This window comes from Mus pahari, chromosome 14, assembly GCF_900095145.1.
Source record: "Mus pahari chromosome 14, PAHARI_EIJ_v1.1, whole genome shotgun sequence".
In the NCBI taxonomy this organism is placed as follows: Eukaryota; Metazoa; Chordata; class Mammalia; order Rodentia; family Muridae; genus Mus; species Mus pahari.
In genome coordinates this window covers 68,760,535-68,777,702 of record NC_034603.1, presented here as the reverse complement: position 1 = coordinate 68,777,702, position 17,168 = coordinate 68,760,535, and the positions used below count along the sequence as shown (strand labels likewise).

The window sequence follows — 17,168 nt, the reverse complement described above, 5'->3', positions numbered from 1 at the left end:
AAAAAAAAAAAAAAAAAGAAAAAAAAGAAATATTAGTTAAATCAATTAATTATGGCATATTGATTCACATTGCTTGTAAATGCAATCAAGTACTTCCCCAGCACCAGAACACTGGGCACTTTCTATGTGCCAGGCCTTGCTGTCTGTGGCTCACCCATATCAACTTATTTCATCACCATGTTGTCCTGTGTGATATAGACTATTATATGATGTTTTATGCAACAAGTAAGATTTCAAAACAAGGCACAGAACAATTGAATGACTTGGTTCAAGTCCCAGGGTTGTATGGCAACAAGAGATTTTGAAGCCCTATGTTAGTGCAAATTTAAAAGTAAATTTTTTCTATAATCCTGCTAGCTCCCAAATGATTGAGACAGAGACTATTAGACTTTTTTAAAACAAGCTTTAACTCACAATAACAAGTAGTTATTAGGCTCCTCTAATGCTCCAATTTAATCTAGCTACTCCCCAACCATAATTCCTGAGATACCTGCATTTTTGTATTGATCTGCCTCTCTCTGTTCCATATGTGTTCTCATGGTAGCTCCTGGTCCCTCACATCATGGTGAAAACTCTCTTTCTCCTTCTACCCTTCCCCTGCCTGGGATTGAAAGTCCAGCCCTATTATCTCCTCTGCCCAGTCATTGGTGATCAGCTTTTTATTCACTGATCAGAGATAACTGGGGAGCGATGTTTACACAACATCGAGACAGGACATTCTTTGAACAAGCATTGCAATGTCGTGTGCACATTGCAACCAGATGGGGCACAGAAATCAGCATTTGAATCACTCAAGGATAATCTTTACATAGTGCACAATAACATTATGCCAATAGCCCTATGGTGTGGCCAAATAACCGCTTGAGCCCTTACCTGTCTAGAAGCTGGTTAATTTTCTATGCCTTTTTGATGGCAGCCAAGAAGAAAGAAATATAAGATATAAGCAGACACACTAGCTCTAAGTGAGAATTCTTTGGCTATGACTCTGTCTCCTCTAGGAGTGAGGGTCTTAACGCTGAAAGATCCAAGAAAAAGGAGTTGTATGAAGACTTTCTAGTTAGCAGGAAAAAAAAAAAATCAAGGAATTCGACTTATGATATCCAGCACCATCACAGGAGGACAACATCCTTTTGAAATAACAGAAGAGCATTTCTGGAAGTCAGAATAACTTGTTTTGTTTTGCAAGGGCCTGTCATTCTTTAAAACTTATTTTTGACTGCACTCAGACTAAGAAGCTCTATGCGAGGACACCCCGTGTCTCTTGGTGATCTCTCTTGCTGTTTCTCTTTGGCCTCCCTCCTTCTCTTGGCCACATTGTGTAGCAGCCTCATTTTTTTTAAGTGTGTTGTTTTTTTCAGAGCAATGTTTATGTTGCAGGATGCTGAATCTTGGGTGATTTGCTTCTTAATTTCCTGACAACATATTGCTGGACATCATCTTCTTCAGTGAGATTGAAAATCTTCTGGATGCTGTTAGCTTCGGGAGCCCCAACTTTCAAGACACAGCAGTATCTGTCAGTCTAGGAATGCCCTCCCCTGGCTCCTTACAAATAGCCAAGTTGAGAACACTCAGATTAACATCCACAAAGCATCCATGAACAAACTGGGATGCCTGTCCCCAGTTCTCCTTGGTCTACAACCAGAATTTCCCTTACTGAACTGCACATACTCTCTGCCGTGAGTCAAAACACTTGTTTCATGGGAAAACTTTGTCATTTCCACTTCTGATCAAGACCACATAACATTCAACTCTTCACACAGGGCATCGGTGGCTACTCCTGTGGCATGAACTTCTCACAGAGCATATGAAATTTTAGTTCGTCACCTACTTCAATGAGTTTCTGACAGCTGGTGGCTTATCCAGCTGATCCCCGAGGACAGTAGTTCTCAACTTTCCTACAACTGTGGCCCTTTAATACAGTTTCTCCTGTTGTGGTGACCCCAAACCACAAAATTATTTTCTTACTGCTTTAGAACTGTCATTTTACTACTATTATGAAATGTAACATAAATGCCTGATGTGAGTCCTGTGAAAGGTCATTTGACCCCTACAAAGGGGTTACGATCTATAGGTTGAGAACTGATGGCCTAGGAGGTGCCTTGAAAAGCAGCAGAATAACTTTTTAAGTGATACAAGTAACAGAGAATACACTGGATGTGGTGGTACGCATATTTAATTCCAGCACTTGGGAGCCAGAGGCAGGGGTATCTATCTGTGTCTGAGGCTAGTCTGGCCAGTCTATGTAGAGAGTTCCAGGCCATCCAGGACTCCAAACTGAGACATTCCCTCCACCTATCAGTCAGTCAGTCAGTCAGTCAGTAAATAGATATGTTTGACTTCATAAAATTTAAAATCGTCTAAAGCTGGATGTGGTAGTATACCTTTGTGATCTCCAGAACCAGTAACATGGCAACTTATAAGAATTGTTTTTCAGCAGCTGGAGAGATGGCTCAGTATGAAAGAGTACTGGCTGCCCCCCCCCCAAGAGGAGCTCGGTTTGATTCCCAGCTCCCGCATCCTGGCTAGCAATCTTCTGTGGCTCCAGTTCCATAGGATTTGACACACTTTTCTGACTTCTGTGGACACCAGGCACACCCGTGATGTGCATACATGCAGGCAAAACATCCGTAAACATAAATATAGATAAAGCTAAAAAAAAAAAAAATTAGGGCTGGAGAGATGGCTCTGTGGTGGATGGTGCTTTTCCGGAGGTCCTGAGTTCAATTCCCAGCAACCACATGGTGGCTCACAAACTTCTGTCATAGGATCTGATGCTCTCTTCTGGCATGTAGGTATATATACAGATGAAGCATTCATATATAAAATACAGGAATAAAACTTAAAAACAAAACATTGTTTCCACTGGGGTGAGGGGTGTGCATGGCACAGCACTTGGAAGGCAGAGGCATATCTCTGTGAGTTCAAGGCCAGCGTGACCTACAGAGTGAGTTTCAGGACATTCAGGACTCCACAGTGAAATCCTGTCTCAAAAAACAAAAACAAAAACAAAAACAAAAACAAAAACAAAACAAAACAAAACAAAATTCTATTGTTATGTTTCTTTATTTTATTTTTTGTGTGGATATTTTGCCTGCATGGATATATGTGCACTACCTGTGTGCCTAGTGTCCAGAAAATGCCACTGAATCCCCTGGAACTGGAGTTATAGATGGTGGTGGGAATGAAATATGGGCCCCCTCTCTACAAGAGTAAGCATTTTATTAGTCTCTCTAGGCCCAGAGAGCAATTTTGAGAATAGTCTGAGGTACACAAGATCTTGTCTCACAAAACAAACAAAACATGAAAATGTTCTGAGCATTTAGAAAATAACTTAGGGGCTGGGTGTTGGTGGAGCACACCTTTAATGCCAGCACTTGGGAGGCAGAGACAAGCGGATTTCTGAGTTTGAAACCCTGTCTCGATAAAACAAAACAAAATAAAACAACAACAACAATAAGGTAATAACTTAGGGGCTGTGGCCTAAGTTATGAGTTGAGTATATGAAAGCCTGGGTCAGGTAATTATTAACCAAGCACTCAGAAGGTAGAGGCAGGAGGGTCAAAAGTTCAAGTCATTTTCTGCTGCCTAGTGAGCTTGAAGTCATCCTTGGGATTCATGAGATCCCCTTTTTTAAAAAAGTATGGAAGGAAGGAAGGAAGGAAGGTTAGCTAGCTAGATCATTCATGAGAATTTATTTACTTGTGTGTGTGTGTGTGTGTGTGTGTGTGTTTCTGTGTGTATATGGATGTCTGTGTGTCTCTCTGTGTATACATATATGTCTGCATATGTGTGTGTGTCTGTGTGAGTGTGTGCATGTGTGTTTGTCTGTGTGCCAAAGACTTACCATGCAACCCTGACTGACCTGGAGCTCACTGTGAGGACCAGGCTGCTCAGTGTGAAGATCAGCGTGCCAATGTGCACCACCACCCCTGGCCATAAGAATTTATTTTAAAATCTGAGAAAGACATTTATGATCCAATAAATAAATACAAATATGTGGACATAATTTGTAAGAACTTCAAGGGACGACCACATGACAAACTCTTCAAGCTTATCAGCAATCAGTGATATCAATTACAAGAATGGAGAACTGCCATTCTCTGCTATTGTTCCTCAAATCTATCTTATCCAATACTGGGCAAGGCATCATAAGACAGGCCCTTTAATGGATTACTAGAGGCAGAATAGACTATGAGTTGTTTTGAAAACAACTGCCAATGTTAATAAACAGAAGGTTCCAAAGTCTTCAGTACTTTTAATGATAAGGCTCTGTTCTAGGAGGCAGTCAATTCTTCATTGTGATATTATTGTATCCACCCAAATTGGAAGCAATGGAAGTTTCCATCAGTAAAGAAATTCACTGTGATCTGTGTGTTTCTGCTGGGATATGTTGCAGCAATGAGAATGTTAATTACCAAAACTGGAGCAACATGGACAGTGTTCAATTGTTTTTATTATACTCAGTGTGGTGGAGGGCAGTCCATACCCTGGAATGGACTTCATTCCAGGTCAATTTGGAGATCACTTCGTAGAATCGATAGTCTCCTCCTTCTTCTGTGATCCTTAGGGTCTTACATTTGGTGCACACATGTTTACAGGTTGAGCCATCTCGACAGCCCACATATGTTAAACTTACAAAGCAGGACTAGACATACAGCTCATAGGTGGAGTACTTGCTTAGTATATGAGAGGCCTTGGACACACACACACACACACACACACACACACACACAATGCATTGGTGTTTTGCCTACATAGATGGCTGTGTGAAAGTGGTGTCGGTTCTTGGAGTTACAGACAGCTTTGAGCTGCCATGTGGGTGGATGGATTTGGTCGAATCCATGTCATCTGGAAGTGCAGTCAGTGCTTTTAACTGCTGAGCCATCTCTCCAGTCCCCACTGTCACCTTTTTATTTATTTACATTTTATTATATACATACATAATACGCAAATACACACATATATACATACATGTAACTGTCACCTTTAATGTATTTACATTTTATTATATACATACATACAAACATATATACATGCACACATATATATACATACATACATATAACAATAAAATTTACCATCCTGCCAAACACTCTCCCTCAGAAGGGTTTAGACAATTTGAGTCTCCCAAAAATACACTTTAAAAGCTGACACCTGCCGGAAGGTGGTGGTGCAAGCCTTTAATCACAGCACTTGGGAGGCTGAGGCAAATGGATCTCTGTGAATTGGACGCCAGCTTGGTCTACAGGGCAAGTTCCAGGACAGCCAGGGCTATACAGAGAAACCCTGTCTCGAACAAACAAACAAACAAACAAACACCCTGATCCCTAAGGAATATAGCAGTGGCTCCACTTGGAAGTAACAAATCTTGAGTGAATCCTCTAAATCAGAACAGAGCGTGGGCAGCTTCGACCGACCTGCCGGCGCTGCTGCGCTTCCCCGCTCGGCCTCTGGATGGCGCCCCGAGCCGGGTAAACAGGGATCTGGAGCAGGGGTCCTTGCGTCAGCTCCCGTCAAGACGTCACTTCTGGTCCTGGGCGGAAGTCTTCAGCTAGCCGACCGGGAAGTAGCTGAAGACCGGGCGATGGGAACTCTGGAGGTCTCGCTCCGGGGCGGACCCGAGGCCACCGTGCCCCCGCGGTAGAACGAGCCTGGGTGGCGGGCTCCGGGGTCCTGAGGTGAGGAGCGTCGGGGCCTGAAGTGAGACCTTAGAAAGAAGCTTAGAGTCCCTGGCGGCCACTTTGGTGCCCCGTTTCCCCGCCCAGGAGTCCAGACTGCCTTAGCTGGGCTCTGCCCCGGAAGCGGGTCCTCTTGGTGTCATCCCACTCCCAGAGGGAACGGCGCGGACCGGGATTTTCTTCTTCACCTCCACCACCAAGGCAGCGGGTAGCCTCGGGCTTGAGGTTCAAAAGCACCGATTCTTCTTAACGTCGCCTTTTCTCCGCTGTCACAGGCATGGAGGGGTCTAAGGCGTCCAGCAGCACCATGCAGGTGAGCTTCGTGTGCCAGCGCTGTAGCCAGCCTCTGAAACTGGACACGAGCTTCAAGATCCTGGACCGGGTCACTATCCAGGAACTCACAGGTCAGCAGGATCCGAGGGAAGAGGGTGGTCAAGAAGGTGAGAAGTGGGCAACTTTAGGGACATAGTGGTGGCGGTCTCTGGCTTTCGGTTTCCTCGTCAGGAATAGAGTTCTGACAATGTCTCCAGAGTGAAGGAGTATCCACATACAACAGAATTTCTTGAGGACTTACCAGTGTACCAGGTGTCCTGTAACAGTCCCCGTGGAAACCAGGCTTGGTGGCTCACATCTGTAACTGCAGCATTCAGGAGGCTGAAGCCGGGGCTGCCTCAAGTTCCAGGCCAGCCTGCGCTACTGAATGAGACCGTTAACAAAAATAAAAAGAACAAGAGAAGTGCCATGGTGCATCCTCTTACAGGACTAGTTGAGGTTTAGAGACGTCAGTGACTATACTTACCTGAGGGCCAGTGAAGTATAGGAGAGTCTTGAAACCTGAAGAAATGGGAGAGGTGACTAGCGAGTTTAAACTCGTTCATGGGCCTGGCATTAGCATGTAAACCTTGGCTTTGTTGTATACATCTCCCTACCCTGATTCATTTCTATTCATTATTAGTATTAGTTATGTGTATGGGTGTTTTACTTACATGTATGTCTGTCCACCACATGAATGTCTGGTGCCGGAAGAGACCAGAAGAGGGCGTCAGATCCCTGAACTGGAGTTAACGGGGGTGTGAGCCACTGTGTGAGAGCTAGGACTTAAACCTAGGTCCTTTGCAGGAGCAATGGGTGCTCTAAACTGTTGAGTCATCTGACTGGTTATTTTTCTCCTTTTAAAAAACATTTACTTTTATTGTTCTTGCTGTTTGTATAGACAGAGTCTCACTCTAGCCCTTGGCTGGCCTTAGACTCATAGATTGTCCTGCCTCTGCCTTCAGAGTTCTTGGCTTAAAGGTGTGCGCCACCACACCTGGCTTATTTTTCATTTTTAAAGGTTAATTGTTGTGTGTTGAAAGTGTAGAAAAAGCCGGGTGTGGTGGCGCACGCCTTTAATTCCAGCACTCAGGAGGCAGAGGCAGGCGGATTTCTGAGTTCGAGGCCAGCATGGTCTACAGAGTGAGTTCCAGGACAGCCAGGGCTACACGGAGAAACCCTGTCTTGAAAAAAAACCAAAAAAAAAAAAAAAACCCCAAAAAAAGAAAGAAAGTGTAGAAAATGGTGAAGCCAGGACCCATCCTTCACCTGCCAGTGTTGATGAAGGAGGTCTGTGCTGCCGTGCCCAGCTTTACAGCTCTAAACTCACGTCCATACATTTAAAAAATCTGATACATTTAGAGGGTACCACTTGGTGTTTGAATACACATGTAATGACGTTCAAATCAGGGTTGGCACATTTGTCTCTTCCAACATTTTTTTGTTTCCTTGTGGTAGAAACATTTCTAATCGTCCCTGCTGGCTTTGGGGGACTGTGCAGTCCACCATTGGTACCCATCGTCAACACGGTACAGTAGAACAGCAGGGCTTTTCACCTGTCTAACCAGTCTGTTGAGTATAAACATCATATTGTTCTCAGTTTAAATGAGATGCACCACATCTGAGTGAGACCGTTCAGTGCTTGCTTTACTGGGCCTGGATAATTTCACTTAATGTATGTCTTTCAGTCTTAAATGAAAGGAATTCATGCTTTAAAAAAAGGCTGAAGCCGGGCCTGGTGGCGCAGGCCTTTAATCCCAGCACTCGGGAGGCAGAGGCAGGCGGATTTCTGAGTTCGAGGCCAGCCTGGTCTACCAAGTGAGTTCCAGGACAGCCAGGGCTACACAGAGAAACCCTGTCTGGGAAAAAAAAAAAAAAAAAGGTTGAGTAGATTGTCATTGTATATATATTAGCTGTGACTTTGTTGATGATGTTTTGTTTTTGAGGTAGAGTCTTATATAAGAGGCTTGCTTTAAACACATGCTTGAATTTCCTTAGACACAGCCCAGCAGTGGTGGCACATGCCTTTAATCCCAGAACTTGGGAGGCAGAGGCAGGCGGATTTCTGAATTTGAGGCCAGCCTGGTCTACAGAGTTCCAGGACAGCTAGGGCTACACAGAGAAACCCTGTCTTAAAACAACAACAAGAAAGCAAAACAAAAAAGATTTTCCTCAGATTCTGAGGTACTGGGACTATAGCCACATACCACTGTACCTGGCTCTCCTCTGCCCTCTTCCCATGCCAGGGTTTGAGATAAGGGCCTCGTTCAGGCTAGACAAGCGTTCTGTCACTCAGCCACATCCCCAGCCCTACATCTTTTGTTTGTTTGTTTGTTTTGAGACAGGGTTTCTCTGTGTAGTCCTGGCTGTCCTGGAACTCACTCTGTAGACCAGGCTGGCCTTGAACTCAGAAATCCGCCTGCCTCTGCCTCCCGAGTGCTGGGATTAAAGGCGTGTGCCACCATGCCCGGCTCCAAGCCCTACATTCTTGATACATGGGTACAGTCAGATTACGTACAGCTTCCCAGAAAATTCTTCTATTCCTTCCCAGTTATTCAAAAGGTTTTAAGTATATAATGGATCCCTGCGTGCCCACCACCTAGTTTCAACAATTGCCAACGTATGTTCAATCACACCTGGTCTGAAGACCCATTCCTTGCTCTTGTCTCTGAAGTAAATGCCTAGGGCATGAAAACTAACTATTTCTATATGACTCTTAAAGTCGTGGTGCTTTTTAACATTCTACTAACAGGAAAATGGGGAAGGAAACAGATTTTTGTTTGTGTAAAGAATTTAAAAAGGGGGATGGGGCAGGAATGGTGGCACAAATTGTTAATCCCAGTGCTCGGGGGACAGACAAGTATCTCTGGGAGTCTAGTCTATCTAATGAATTCCAAGCTAGCCAGGGCTGCACAGTGAGAAGAGAGGGAGGAGGATTGTGGTAGGGTTGGGGCTGGGAATGAGGTGAGTCCTGACTGTCCCATGCTTTGCTGAGCCTTCCCGCTTTGATAAGACTGTTTCTGACTCAGGATTTTCCTTGCCCTTAGCTCCATTACTTACCACAGCCCAGGCGAAACCAGGAGAGACGCAGGAGGAAGAGGCTAACTCAGGAGAGGTAAAAGAAGTGCTCTCACCCCATCCTCCTGAGACCTAACCGGGAGGCTGGTTATGAAAACACAGGCCTGCAGGGTTGGGGGCCTCCAGGCTCTGGGGTTCATACTAAAGAGTGGTTTATAAGAGAGATTCTAGCCCACCTGTAATCCTAACCATGGGAGGCAGAGGCCCTGAAGATGACAGATGTAAGGCTAGTCTGGGCTACATGGTGAGTGCCAGACCAGCCTGAGATACATATATGAAAAAACAAAAACAAAAACAAAACCAGGGCTAGGAAGGTAGTTCAGTTAGTGGAGTGTTTGCTTTTTGATCCCTAGCATCACATTAAACTGGGTGTGGAGGCAGGAGGATCAGAAGTTCAAGATCATCTGCACATACAGAGCAGGTTTGATGTTAACCTGCTGTACATGAGACCCGACCTCTAAAGGCAAACAGCAGACGGGAGGGGTATTAGCTCGGGTTGGTGCTTGCCCAGCGGATGCAAGCTCCTGCATTCAATCCCCAGCACCCCAGAGAAAGAAAAAAGAAAGTTGTTCACGGAGTCCACTGCAGATCATTGGGAGATACCAAAGTGTACCCCAAGGCACAGGATTACTGAGTAAAGCATCAATCAAGAAGTGGGATGGTAAGGACATCGAGACAGCTCAGTGGGTGAGGGTGGCTGCCACATGTTCTGACCACCCTCACCCATAAATAGATAAATATTTTAGAAGTGTGTTTCAAGATGTGATTATAGACCAGCATAGTGGCTCATGCCTAGAATTCTAGGTACTTGGAAGGTTGAAGCAGGAAGATTATTGTAAGTTTCCAGCCAGCCTGGGCTCAGAGCCTAATGATCTGAGTTTAAACCCTGGAAGCCACACAATGGAAAGACAGCAGACTCCTTACAAGTTGACCTTTGCACTTTGGTATGTGTGTGCACCCACACATAAATAAATGAATGAAACTTAAAAAATCAATGATTAAGGTCAGAGAGGGGATGACCCATGTGTTTAGGTTATTCCGGGGAATTCTCGGTGATAGCTTTTATTCTCTAGAGTTACTGTCTCTCTCCATTCACAAACATCTTGTTTGGACAATGGGTTGAATATTTATTGTAGACATGAAAGATTTGCAGTGTTAGAATATATCATTTTTAAACTCTAGTGCTGTCAGTGATGAAGCTGGAGGTGTAGTTGAGAGGTAGAGCCCTTGCCTTGCAAAGGCAAGGTCTGGGTTCAGTCTCTCAGATTACCCACTGATGATGCTGATGCTGATGATAATAGAGATGTTTTCATTACCAAAGAAAGAGGTTGTAGCTTGATTTTTCTTTTGTGGGGAGCAGGTCATTGTTAAGTAGAAGTTACTGACTTGGGAGAGGATCCCAAGGGACCCTAGTACAAAATAGAGAAAACGGATGGATGGAAAGGGAAGGAAGCCTAGGAGGGAGACATGGTCACACACCAGCAGAGCATCATCCAGGGGAAGGCGCTGGTTTCACCCCTGATATTTATCTTGCCTGAGTAATACAGGAATATTTATCTGAGTGGCTGCTGTCACTGGGAAAAGCGACCCTTAAGTGGGTTGGGGGCTGTTAATTCTAGCCTCGTGCTCCTCGGGCAGTCTAGGGTGCAAGGCCAGAGAAAACCTGCAAAGAAGCAAAAGAGGCGGCCAGCTGAAGCCAGTGTGTTCAAAATGTTGAACATAAAAGAAATGTTCTAGAGCTGTTGATAATAGGCATGCAGTTCTGGTACTGACAGGCCCACCGATTCCTTTAAAGAGCATTAAAGAAATATCTTTTTTTTTTTTTTCCTAAAAATATCTAAGTGATCTACTTTATGCTATGGCAGGTTTCACTGTGGTCTGTTCTGCCTTTTTCCTTGTACCGTGATTTAGGGTGTTTGCTTCCCTAACTGGTAAGTGTTTAGAAAATGCAAATTGAACTACAAATAAAGTCTGATATCCTTAGGAAGTGCTGTTCCCCATCAAAGAGAGCAGTCATCAGATGATGCCGTGCTGCGAGTCCTCTCTTAGGTCATATGTACAGAGACTGTGTTGAGGTTTCCACCTTACTTTTTGAGACAGTCTCTAACTTGGACCTGACCCTGCAGCTTGCAGATTAGGTTGGCTGCCCAAACAGAGAGCTCATCAGGTCCTCCTATTCCACGTCAAAAGGAGCACACCCTGATCACTCCGTGTTCTTTGTTTAGTTTGCTTTGATTTTGCTTTGTGGGGAATTCATTGTTGCTTTGTTTTGTTTTGTTTTGTTGTTGAGACAGGGTCTTTGTATAACCCTGGTTCTTGTTCTATGTAGACCAGACGGGTCTTCCGAGATCTACCTGTCTCTGCTTCCCAGAGTGATGGGGTCAAAGGCGCATGTCCCACTGTGACCCATTTGTTTGTTGAACCATGGGCATCTGAACTCAGGTCCTGTTCCTTGAGTAGAAAGAAAGCCATCTCCCAGCCCAGATAACTACCCACTTCTTAAGTTCCTCTTGTTTAGTGGGGCAGTGGTGGTGCACGCCTTTAATCCCAGCACTTAGGAGGTAGAGACAGGCGTATTTCTGAGTTCGAGGCCAGCCTGGTCTACAGAGTGAATTCCAGGACAGCCAGGGCTACGAAGAGAAACCCTGTCTCTTGTTTATCAAGTTTTGTGGTTATCAATCTAGGCTAAAGCCAAATAGTTCTCAGTATTTGGGGGAATAGGCTCTACTCTGAGTTGCCAGAATTCTAAAGCTCTCTTATTTCTTTCCTAGGAGCCATTTATTGAAACTCGCCAGGATGGTGTCTCTCGAAGATTCATCCCCCCAGCCAGGTGCTTACTATTCCTCAGTCCCCTATTTCTTGCCAAAGGAATTTTAATTAGGACATGGGACTAGGTGATGAATTCTCATCTAGCCTTTGGTACTTTTTAGGAAAGCTGTGTTTCCTTATACCTGACCCATTCTTTTCAGCATTCATTTTTTTTCTCTGTAGTCCTTTACACACTGAGAAGGGTTAGTGCCTGTAATGTTGATGAAGTGAGGGCTGCTGAGAGAGTCATTGAGATGGGTTCTTGAGAAGTTTTCAGTACACTTGTTAGATATTTAGGTCCATAGTTCTCATGTAGCAGGTAAAAGGTGCTGTCAAAGGAGTGTAATATTAAAAAAATGATCTTTCTTGATTCTCCTTCCTTTTTGCTATAGACCTACATATCCCTTTTTGATGCCCCCCTCTCCCTCCTTAGTCCATCCAGGCTAACCTGGTACTGAGTAGTACCCCTGTGAAGACCAGTGTGGCCTTCCTTTGGGAGAGAGGGACCCTTGGGGGGCCCACTCGGGCTAGGAATGGGTACACACCTTGAGGCCCCTCAGCTGGTTCTTGAGAGTCTCTGCCACTGGCAGCACAGTAGGTGGAGGAGGTCTCTCTGCTCCCTCATGTGGCCCATGGGTGGGGGGCTGTCTGCAGGATGATGTCTACAGAAAGTGCTAATAGCTTCACTCTGATCGGGGAGGCATCTGATGGTGGCACCATGGAGAACCTCAGTCGGAGACTCAAGGCAAGTTGGTCTGATTTCACTGTCAAGAATTGTATAGTTGTTACAGGGGTGGCTTGGCAGGGAGCCAAGGACAGGTCCTATCCTGACTGTCCCATGCTTCAGGTCACTGGAGACCTTTTTGATATCATGTCAGGCCAGACCGATGTGGATCACCCGCTGTGTGAGGAATGCACAGACACTCTTTTAGACCAGCTGGACACTCAGCTCAATGTCACTGAGAATGAATGTCAGAACTACAAGTGAGTAGCTCCAGGCTCTGGGCCTGGGGGACTGCCAGGCCCTTAGGACTTAAGAGCTCTGCTCCCCTCAGGCTCATGGAACAACAGGCGCCCTCTAGTCAGTAGACTGTTTGTGCCTTGACAGACGCTGTTTGGAGATCCTGGAGCAGATGAATGAGGATGACAGTGAGCAGCTACAGAGGGAGCTGAAGGAGCTGGCCTTAGAGGAGGAGAGGCTGATCCAGGAGCTGGAAGATGTGGAAAAAAACCGCAAGGTGGTGGCAGAGAACCTGGAGAAGGTCCAGGCTGAGGCGGAGAGACTGGACCAGGAGGAAGCTCAGTGCGTTTGTCCTGCTCTTCTGCCTTTAGCACGGGGGAGGCAGTGGGGGCCAGCTTAAGTCTGACTGGGTCGGCTGTCGGGCAGTATGATGTCTGCTCCAAAGCTGCATGTTGTTTCTGGGCCTATTTCAGAAGTGTGTCAGGAGGGCTATGGAGGAAGGCTTGCCATGAGAGGTGAAGCAAGGATGTTAATTGGGGGGAGTGATGGCACCAGGGCTCTGAAAACACACTTGCCTGGGTCAGATAGGTGGTCAGTGGGTTAAAGGACTTTATGTCAAGCCTGATGTCTTTAGATTAGTCCCTGAGACTTACAGGGCAAGAGAGACCAACTATTTTTTTTTTAATTTTGTTTTTGTTTTTTTGTTTGTTTTTTGAGACAGGGTTTCTCTGTGTAGCCCTGACTGTCCTGGAACTCACTTTGTAGACCATGCTGGCCTTGAACTCAGAAATCCACCTGCCCCTGCCTCCTGAGTGCTGGGATTAAAGGTGTCACCACCACACCTGGCCAACTATTGGTTTTTCAAGACAGGGTTTCTCTGTGTAGCCCTGCTGTCTTGGAACTCACACTGTAGACCAGACCATGGCTAGTCTAGAACTCAGGGATCCACCTGCCTCTGCCTCCTGAGTGCTGGGATTAAAGGCTTGCACCACCATGCCTGGCTGAGAGACTCACACATGTTTCACATCTGAAAAAAAAATACAGAATTTTGTTGTCATAGTTGACAAGAGTCCTTTCTTCTATATTTTAAAATATGGGCATTTGGAATTGGAAACATTTTTATACTTTGTACTCAAAACATTCCTCTGAGAGGAATCAATGCCAAATGTAGAGAGTTGTGTAATTAGATGTAACTATATCGCTAGAGTCAATCCTTGAGAAGAATGAGGAGAGAGGCGCTGCAGCCTCCACAGTCAGCCTTTCCTGGTCCCCTTGGCTGCTCACAGGTACCAGCGGGAGTATAGTGAGTTTAAAAGGCAGCAGCTGGAGTTGGATGATGAGCTCAAGAGTGTGGAGAACCAGGTGCGCTACGCCCAGATGCAGCTGGACAAGCTTAAGAAGACCAATGTATTCAACGCCACCTTCCACATCTGGTAAGGAGGGCAGGGGTGTGTGTGCATGGGGCAGTTTAGATCTGAGCCGTGTTAGCAACACACCTCCGCATAGAAAAGGCACCATGGGTCCCCTTTGCCTATGCTAGGGTTAGGGCAGGTTCCTGTCATTCCTTTTGATAGGATAGGTATAATGTGAGCTGTGTGTGTGCATGTCTGCATCAAAGTGTGCATGCACACACAAGTGGGATTCTAGAGTTTAGTGTTTCTATCTGCCCATGGAACCCTGATCCCTGGTGCTGCTTTTAAATTATTTTATGGGTCCTGGAGAGATGGCTCAGCGGTTGGGAGCGCTGATTGTTCTTCCAGAAGTCCTGAGTTCGGTTTCTTTCTGGCAACCGCATGGTGGCTCACAACCATCTGTAATTGGATGTGATGCCCTCTTGTGGTTTGTCTGAAGACAGTTACAGTGTCCTCATATACACTAAATAAATAAATCTTTATTAGCTGGGCCAAATTATCCACTGTGTTTACAGAGAAAAGCAGAAAAGGTCAGGGGAAAAAAGATTAAAAACTTGAGATTTCCCACTTTCACCCAAGCCTAGCCTCAATCCCTCTCCTTTTCTTCAGCTGTATAGACCTAAGCTCCACTTAGAAGTATAGACCTGAGCTCCCCTTAGACGTATAGACCTGAGCTCCCCTTAGACGTATAGACCTGAGCTCCCCTTGGATGTATAGACCTGAGCTCCTCTTAGACGTATAGACCTGAGCTCCCCCTAGATGTATAGACCTGAGCTCCCCTTGGCATTTTTAATGAATGCCCCAAACCACCCAAGGCATCATCTTTTCCATCTGCTTCAGTGCCACAGTGGAAGCCTGAGAGTCACTGAATTCTCTCATACTCCTCCCGACAGACAGACAAATATCAAAGTCACCAAGCCCCACTGAGTCTGCCTCCTGCCTTCTCTCTTTGAGACTCACGTGTGTGAGTGTTTGTCTTTTTGTATGAACGTGCACCACATGCATGCCTAGTGCCCACAGAGGCCAGATGAGGGAGTCAAACCCCTTGCAGTAACAAAGTTGTGAGCTGCATTGTGGGTGTTGGGAATCAAAGTTGGATCCTCTGGAAGAGCAGCCAGTGATCCTAACAGCTGAGCCATCTCTCTAGCCTGGGGGTGATTTATTAACCCCAGGCTCATGTGTGTATTTATTATTGAATTAGTAACTATTGAGAGTGTTGCTGTGTGGAGGGCACTGTGCTAACCGCCAGGAGGATCAAGCAAACAGTCCAGGTCAGTCTGCCGGTTATTTATGATGTAGAAGGAATGCATACCTAGGCATGTGTGTGACAGTGTGATAATGAGAGGCCCAGGGTGAGAACAGGGGAGAGTTCTTTCCAGTTTGGGGAGATGCATGGAAATTTTCCCCCCAGAAGGCTGATGTGGCTGAGAGGTGAAGCAGATGTCTACAGAGAAGGAGTTGTTCCTGGCAGAGAACATCGTGTGCACAGAAACAGGAGCAAGGGAGTGGTGAATGTAAGAACTGAAAGGACCTTATTGTGACAGAAAGGAGTCTAAGGGGGCAAATGGCCGGATATGAAACTGGAGAGTTACCATTATTAAGGCACTTGGAATTGATCCCAATGCAGAGGGAATGATTGAAGCATTTTAGGGAAGTGACATAAATACATTTGCATTTGTGAATGGTAGCTTTCCTTACACAGTGAGAAAGGATCTGGGAAGGAGGTACAGTGCTGGGAATCTAAACTGCAAAAGAATAACAGGCTGGAGATGGGGGGAAGTAGACACGGTTTTGTTTTGTTGGGTTTTTGTGGGGTTTTTTTTGTTTTTTTGGGTTTTGTTTTAAGATTTTATAATTATATCTAAGTACACTGTAGCTGTCTTCAGGCACATGGAAGAGGGAGTCAGATCTCATTATGGATGGTTGTAAGCCACCATGAGGTTGCTAGGATTTGAACTCAGTGACTTTTTGGGGGGGCGGGGGTTTCGAGACAGGGTTTCTCCAGTCAGTGCTCTTAACCACTGAGCCATCTCTCCAGCCCCTTTTGTGGGTTGTTTGTTTTTTGATTCAGCATTCCTAAGTAGACCTGGAACTCATTGTGTAGACCAGGCTGGCCTAAAGCTCACAGAGATCTGCATCCTAAGTGCTGGGATTAAGGGCGTGCACCGCTTGCCTGGCACAAGCAAAGACACGAAGAGAGGTGCCAGGGAGACAGCTCTGCAGTGCTTATGAGTGCTCGTTGCTCTTGCAAAGGATTTGTTCAATTTTAGCACATGGTTGTTCATAACCACCCATAACCAGTTCCAGGGAACCCAGTACGCACGCATGTGTTGGTGCACGTTCATAGAAGACACACACACGTGAGTCTCAAAGAGAAGAGGCAGGAGGCAGACTCAGTGGGGCTTGGTGACTTTGATATTTGTCTGTCTGTCAGGGGAGGAGTATGAAAGAATTCAGTGACTCTCAGGCTTCCATTGTGGCACTGAAGCAGATGGAAAAGACGATGCCTTGGGTGGTTTGGGGCGTTCATTAAAAATGCCAAGGGGAGCTCAGGTCTATACATCTAAGGGGAGCTCAGGTCTATACGTCTGAAGAAAAGGAAAGGGATTGAGGCTAGGCTTGGGTGAAAGTGGGAAATCTCAAGTTTTTAATCTTTTTTTCCCCCGACCTTTTCTGTCTTTCTCTGTAGGCACAGTGGACAGTTTGGCACAATCAATAATTTCAGACTGGGTCGCTTGCCCAGTGTTCCTGTGGAGTGGAATGAAATCAATGCTGCCTGGGGCCAGACAGTGCTGCTGCTCCATGCTTTGGCTAATAAGATGGGTCTGAAGTTTCAGAGGTGAGAAAACACAGCTCTTCCATAGCACCCTGGGTGGAGTGTGTCTTTTACATAATCTCTCTCTCTCTCTCTCTCTCTCT

General features: G+C 45.6%; 1 protein-coding gene across 2 annotated transcripts in view; it reads left to right on the top strand.

Annotated features, from left to right (window-relative positions):
• Positions 1-5,523: 5,523 nt before the first annotated feature.
• Positions 5,524-17,168, top strand: part of Becn1 (beclin 1) — a 15,120-nt gene continuing 3,475 nt past the window's right edge. Inside the window, exons 1-9 of one of the 2 annotated variants that reach the window (XM_021211503.2) lie at positions 5,524-5,678; positions 5,954-6,082; positions 9,038-9,105; positions 11,840-11,898; positions 12,531-12,621; positions 12,724-12,860; positions 12,985-13,179; positions 14,124-14,270; positions 16,939-17,088. In XM_021211503.2, coding sequence (XP_021067162.1) covers positions 5,956-6,082; positions 9,038-9,105; positions 11,840-11,898; positions 12,531-12,621; positions 12,724-12,860; positions 12,985-13,179; positions 14,124-14,270; positions 16,939-17,088 — 974 coding nt within the window. In that variant the 5' untranslated portion in view covers positions 5,524-5,678; positions 5,954-5,955. Of the gene's footprint in view, positions 5,679-5,953; positions 6,083-9,037; positions 9,106-11,839; positions 11,899-12,530; positions 12,622-12,723; positions 12,861-12,984; positions 13,184-14,123; positions 14,271-16,938; positions 17,089-17,168 lie in introns of those variants that run through there. The other variant, XM_029546067.1, reaches the window with a different exon arrangement.